Source organism: Nematolebias whitei, chromosome 14, assembly GCF_014905685.2.
Source record: "Nematolebias whitei isolate Nwh7 chromosome 14, NemWhi1, whole genome shotgun sequence".
In the NCBI taxonomy this organism is placed as follows: Eukaryota; Metazoa; Chordata; class Actinopteri; order Cyprinodontiformes; family Rivulidae; genus Nematolebias; species Nematolebias whitei.
Genome location: NC_056511.1, coordinates 37,612,135 through 37,619,089, shown reverse-complemented (window position 1 = coordinate 37,619,089; position 6,955 = coordinate 37,612,135). Strand labels below are relative to the sequence as shown.

General features: G+C 40.7%; 1 protein-coding gene across 1 annotated transcript in view; it reads left to right on the top strand.

Moving 5' to 3' along the window:
• LOC119420650 (glutamate receptor 3) overlaps positions 1 to 6,955 on the top strand; it is a 129,825-nt gene that overhangs the window by 121,056 nt on the left and 1,814 nt on the right. The window contains exons 14-15 of the mRNA XM_037688069.1: positions 2,578 to 2,692; positions 5,243 to 5,491. Of these exons, the coding sequence (XP_037543997.1) occupies positions 2,578 to 2,692; positions 5,243 to 5,488 (361 nt within the window). The 3' untranslated portion in view covers positions 5,489 to 5,491. The remainder of the gene's footprint in view (positions 1 to 2,577; positions 2,693 to 5,242; positions 5,492 to 6,955) is intronic.

Genomic DNA, 6,955 nt, shown 5'->3' with positions numbered 1-6,955 from the left:
TTCCATTAACATTTCATACAGGTCTTTATGTGTTTCAATATATTTCATCCATCCATCCATCCATTATCTTTACCCGCTTATTCCATTTTGGGTCACGGGGGTCGCTGGTGCCCATGTCCAGCAATCACTGTGCGAGGGGCGGGGTACACCCTGGACGGGTCGCAAGTCCATCACAGGGCCACATAGAGACAAACGAGACAAACAACCATTCACACCTAGGGACAATTTAGAGTTACCAATTAGCCTAACATGCATGTTTTTGGTCTGTGGGAGGAAACCGGAGTACACGGAGAAAACCCACGCATGCACGGAGAGAACATGCAAACTCCACCCAGAAGGCCCCTGGACCGGGGTTTGAACCAAGGACCTGCTTGCTGAGAGGCAGCAGCTCTACCAGTTGCGCCACCGTGCTGCCTTTTACATATATATATATATATATATATATATAATGTATTTATTACTCCTGACCTTTGGTAAGCAGAGAGAGCTAAAGGCATTTTAACATGCTCTCATCTACCTGGAGGAGCAGATGTTAAATATTTAGTTTAAAATTAATTCAGATCAGTCAGATGGATGTGTAATAAATGAATATTTACATAATCAGGCAGCGACCTGAGAGACTGCAGACGTACGTGACCAGAGGACGACTCTTTCAAACTAAAGTTAAACGTTGAAAACATCACATTTTCCCCTTTAAACTCATGTGGTTGTTTTTATTTTCCTTTTTAATATTTCTTTAAGTTTCCAGGATTCAAGACTGTCAGTTATTCAGGTTCAAAAAATTAATAAATAAATCATAAAACGGATTGTTCCTCAACAACAGCATCTGCTTTGATTAAAAAAATAAATCATATTAAACATCAACACGTTGCAGCACATTACCCTCCAGCTGCCTTGGGCTCAAGTTAACCCAAAGGCAGCAGGAGGGTTGAACAGGATTGTAATCTGTAATCCTGGTTATATCAAAACAACAAAAACAGTGTGTGACTCAAACTGCAGCGACACTTTGGATAAAACATTTAATTTATGCAATCATGCCCAAAGACAACTTCCTGCCATGTCTGTGGACTTAAATTTAACTTTTATATGACTACAAAAATATAAAATCTGTTTTATTTTGCTTACGTTCATTCTGTTAACACTAGAGAGAGAAATATTTAAACTGTTCCTAAAATCTTAAAGCCAAACCGAGTACTGATTGAAAACACTGGAGGTCCATTGTCCCCACCTGCTGGTGCGTAAAGCAGATTGTTGGAGGTTGTTCAGTTCAATTAGACTAATTTATTTACGTCACACAGGGCTGGTAAACAAATAAACAAACATACAGTACACAACAAAGGAAGCTGGGGTCAAACCCACAACAAGACCATAGGTTGAAGAGGCGTTATAGACTTTTATAAATCATTCTAACTAATTCAACATATGGGATTTACATCATCCTCCTGTTTCACTTTGGCTGCACCAGGTTCAAAAGAAAAGATGGCCGCTATGTGACAAAATGAGTAAAATCACATGGATTAAGATGCTTTCTTTCATTTGTTGTAGTTGTGGGATATGCAAGTCACAGGCTATTTAAATGTTGCTTCAAAAATCGATGATAAAAAAACTTTGGTTTGTGAGATAGGGTCTTTAAATGCAACACGACTGAACGTGTCAACATTTATGTACATAGACTCTTCTTAAATTAATAAAACTATTATCTCACTGTAGACCCCCACTTATAAAAGTCACGAAGCAGAAAACCGCAGATTATTCCATCTTCTTGGTGTAAATGCTAGTTTAAATTTAGATTCTGTACTTGTCAAGTTTGTCACCTGCCTTTAGTTCCTCTTTTTTTTTTTTTTACCTAACACTGGCAAAGCACAGGTGCATTGTGGGTGTAGAGACACAGTGGGTGAATACAGTATATTTAATGATGTCAGATTACAGACAGATGCTTTTTCTGGGAGGAAACAAGCCTAGAAATCTTGCAGTCATGGAAATTGAGCATAATGTCTTGTACAGCAGCCCCCGCACGCTCAAAACCTCCTCTCTCTACCCTGCAGGGCTTTGGTTCGGTTACTAAGCAAATTTTCACGACCTGATCTGTTCATCAGCTGCCGAGCTGCAGACAGGCATCCAAAAATAAAAAAACATCATCGTGCAGAAAAGCCATAAAGGCCTGAAACGCAGGGGGTGGCCTCTGTGAGACATTAACCTCAATGGGTGTTTTAACCAAATCAGTCAGGAAGGGGTTCCTGTTAGATCCACTTTGCAAAGCATCAAAAAAAGGCTGCCAATAGCCAAAAGAAGAGCAAGCGCTGCCTGTTTTCTTCGCCTTCAGCTGCTTTATTCTGCCTCATTTCTGCGATCAGTGTGTGCCGATTACTCGAAGCGATACAGGTGGGGTCTGGCATGTTAGGATAGCCATGGATGGTGACAGTCTCATCTTTCAGTCTGATGTAGTGTTGCTTGCTCTCTGTGACATGTCTGGCCAGGACCCTAATCTATCGCTTTGTACAGTATAAAGTAGTTTAAACAGTTGAATAACATAAAATAACATAATACAATGTTATTTATGTTATTTCCCACGTGAAGAACTCCTGTAAACCTTGCAGTATTGAAACTCAGTGAGCAAGGCATCTTAGACAAGCTGAAAAACAAATGGTGGTACGATAAGGGTGAATGTGGAACCAAGGACTCTGGAAGTAAGGTCAGTCGCTGCAGGTCTTTTTATACTGATGGATAAAATGCTTTGTGACTTCACTGTTCATGTGCAGAACATGTAAAGCATCTCAGACTCATCGTTATTGCTTTGAACACATCTTTAGTTTCCCTTCAGAGCAACACATAGAGCTTGACTCCACGCAGTTTATTCACGCATCACCTCTGCAGAGAGACACCTACAGACGCTGCATGATCACACAGTTTCTATTCACTCCATGACATTCTGAAAGGTCCAGAACTGAAACCATTACACTGCTGTTTTTAGCCAAACCTTCATTGAAATTTACTTTATTGTTGGTCTTATTCATTTGTACGGTTAAAAGAATCCTTGAACTTGGTATGCTGTGTAAAATGTTGCAACACTGGTTTGCAAATAATTCAAACCATATAAGGAAATGGTATTTAAATGGTATTCTTGTGTTCATGAGTCTGCTTTCATCATGGATATGATCTGCTCAGCAACGTGGATCTTGTAGTTTGCAGTCTGGACTACAGGCAGGACAGTTTAGCACCATCCTTCCATTTTCTTTACCCTCTTGATCCTGTTCAAGGTCACAGGCAGCTGGTGTCTCCAGAGGTCATTGGGTCCAGCCTGGCCCACACCAAGGGACAATTGAGGCTCACCAATACCCATTTGTGTCCAAAGGTTTCCATAGGTCGACCAGAACTGTCTAGATCAGGGGTCTGCAACCTTTATGATCAAAAGAGACATTTTTACAACTTCATTCACTAAATTAAATGTGTCCAGAGCCATAAAAACCTGCTACAACTGTGATTATCAACTGGTGGCCCATGGGCCACTTTAGGTTTTGTTGGAGGAGACTTTTGGGACCAGTAGGGGTGACATTAAAGCTAAAAATATCTAATGAGTTTAACATTTATTGATATTTTTACAATTTAAGACAAATGAAAAGACCAGATTCTTGTAAAGACGGGAAAAATAGTAAAAAAAAAAACATGAACTGCAGACCTGTGTAATTTTTTTAATTGTGAAAAAAATATTATTAAGTATAGAAATAAAACAAAAAGTTAAAGTGAGTATTGGCAAAAGAAATGAAAACAGCTAAAACTACCAGTAGTACTTTTTTGTTAGTACAAAAAAAAAAATATATAGTTTTATCTTAGTTTTGGTCAAAGCTTGAAAGAGCCTCTGCAGAGTGACCAAAGAGCCACATGTGGCTCCAGAGCCGCAGGTTGCAGACCCCTGGTCTAGATGAAAGGACTCGTGGGCCAGCAAATTTTAAATTGGAGCAGAGCTGCTCTTCTCTGCATCAAAAGGAGTCAGCTGAGGTGGTTCAGGCATCTGATTAGGATGCTCCTGATGCCTTTCTGCCCTTGTGATGAGACCCCGAGGCAGGCCCACAACTTGCTGGAGGGATTAGATCTTCTCTGGCCTGGGAACCCCTCAGGATCCTCAAGGTGGAGCTGGAGAAGGTCTGGGTTTCTCTTCTAAACCTGTTGCCTCCACAACCTGACTATGAATATGTGGTGGAAGATGGAGATGGTTTCCCCTTTTATTTTTTTATAAAAGCACCCCTGGCTGCTGCCACACACACGCCAAAGTGTCTGTCTGGTTTTGTTTGACATATTTGAATCACCAAGGTGAAACAAGGTGACATCACATCTGTGTTGTTTTTATGCTAAATATGTTTAACTCAACTATGGAGAGCTCTTTATACTTGTGGGATGATAAAACTTTTCCCGCCTTTTTTTTCCCCGCTCCCATCCCCTCCGTTGGATTTGTTCTGCAGACACTAACAGCATTCCTTCCCAAATTGATTTTTAATGTATTGAAAGTATGGTTTAAATTATTTGAAAAGAGTTCAATTCTGTTTTTATTAGCATTTCATACAGCGTGCCAACTTGTTTTATAGAAGCACGTGTAATTTTATGAAAGCTGATTGTATTCTGGCTTTTCCAAACTGTCCCTTAAACATCAAGTTAGTGTCAATGAAGTGTAAGAATAAAAAGATATTTTGAACATTTTCAATGAACATAAAATAAATCTGCAGGCCACTTAGCTGACCTTTAGAATAGACAATAAAGAAGGTATTAAACAGTCCCCACTGGGTTTTAACGCAAATGGTAAAACTCGCTTAAATGAATTTCAATCTTCCCCTTTGGCTTTTAATAGCAGTAAAATGGTTCAGTTCACTTTTTACAGCTTGTCACTTTAACTGTGCAGATGTTTGTAGGCTTGAGTTCAGCAGCTGTAAGATAGTAAACTGAGAATCTGTAGACCTGTACGACCACGACCGCCTTCCTTTACCTGTGGCCTCGTAAAGAGGCCGTAAAGCAGGATAGTTTGATTCTTTACGTTCACCTTCCAGCTCTTTACAGAGGAGGACTTAGAAACATTTAGGACAAATGAAGCAGCTATATCTCAGTTTAGGAGCATACTGTATATAGCAGCCTCCTCAAAGTAGCTGTTTATCGTAGCATAGCAGTTCAGTTTTGTGCTTGTGTTGTGTTTGTAGATTCACCTCCTCAGATTGTCAATGTCAATTGTCTTAACGGTGGTCTCTGCCTCCCCCAGGACAAGACAAGTGCTTTAAGCCTGAGCAACGTGGCAGGGGTCTTCTATATTCTAGTCGGGGGGCTCGGCTTGGCTATGACCGTGGCTTTGATAGAGTTCTGCTATAAGTCACGGCAAGAAACCAAAAGACTAAAGCTGGCGAAGAACGCCCAGAACTTTAAGCCAGTCCCTCCGACAAACACCCAGAATTTTGCCACGTACCGTGAAGGCTACAACGTTTACGGGACGGAGAGTGTTAAAATCTAAACGGTAGGTTTTCAGCACCGAGTCAGACACTTTGGAAGTGCACATTAAAGTAGCTTTGGATCAGTTCCTAACATTTTTGCATGAGGTGTGTTGAATTCCCGGCATGAAGTTGACGCTGTTTAGTTTTGCCACATAACTATAACTCGTCTAAGAGCTCATTTTTAGGCACACACGAACTGAGCTCAGACTGCAGCACATCAAATTGTTATCACACTTGCACACACTGTGCACACAACTCCAACCTCCAATTTGCTTCTAATGAATCTTTTTCTGTCTTTTGAAGTGATCTTGATTAGTAGTTCTTCATGTTCTTAATAACTCTTGCTGCATTTTCCAAACATTTTGATTGCAGTCCTTGCACGACTATGATCATGCATGTCTTTAAAAAAAATCCACCACAAATCCCTGAGACAGGACCTGAGAGGGTTATCGTCCTTTAGTGTAGTCCAGAAGTCATCCTAATCTGATGCTCATCAAAAAACTGAGACTGTTTGGAAAGCGAGCCAAAGACCTGAGCCAGCGTGTGACAATTCCATCTTTCTTTAAATTAATGTTAACATTAAAATAAAGTTTGAGGAGTTATCAAAGTGTCTTTAGGTTTATTGCTAGAATTTTGGGACACGTTTTTAGTAATACTGTACATCTAAGGTTCATGGGGTGTTTCGGCCAAAACTCAAGGAAGGCTCAGCTGAGGAAGATCAGGCCTAAGTGTGAACCTCTGAACCATGTGGATTTGTTGAGGGGTTAAGATTGACCCCCCCCCCCCCCCCCCAAAAAAAAAAAAAAAAGTTAAATTGATGTTTACGTTAAAGTTAAGTGTTCTACAACTCTCTATAAGTTTATTGTAGTGGTGGTACTTAAAGAATGAAGTCTTTCACAAGATGGTACTTAAGATGAGGAGTTAGAACCACTGGTCTAGATATCTGACTTAAGATTATTGCACAGCATTGTTAGCATCTTGAAACTTGTTTACACGTAAATGAATTAGGTTTCTCAACAAAGATGCAGGACTTCAAGCACTTAGGGTTGACGGTCCAGGAAGTGCAATGAAGAGGTGAACAAGAGAGTCCAGGCAGGATGGAGAAAAGTTTCAGGAGTGATTTGTGACAAAAAAAGTGTCAGTAAAGGTCAAAGGAAAAGTTTACAAGACAGTGGTGAGACCAGCCATGTTCTTTGGTCTGGAGACAGAGACATTTGGGGAGTGGTGGCGCAGAGGTTAGAGAGGTGGGCCTGTGATCCGAAGATCGCCGGTTCACGCCCCGGCCCCGACAACATCAAAATTGTGGGTGGGGTAGGTGACACACCCACACTTGCCCCCACCCTCATTCGCCCCACTCTGGGCCCATGAGCAAGGCTCTTAACCCCCACCATGTGCTCCCTAAACAGATCTTTCTTGAAAATGAGTTCTCGTGGCTCAATGAGACTAACCTGGATAAATAAGGGCTAAATGAAAAAAAAAAAAAAAAA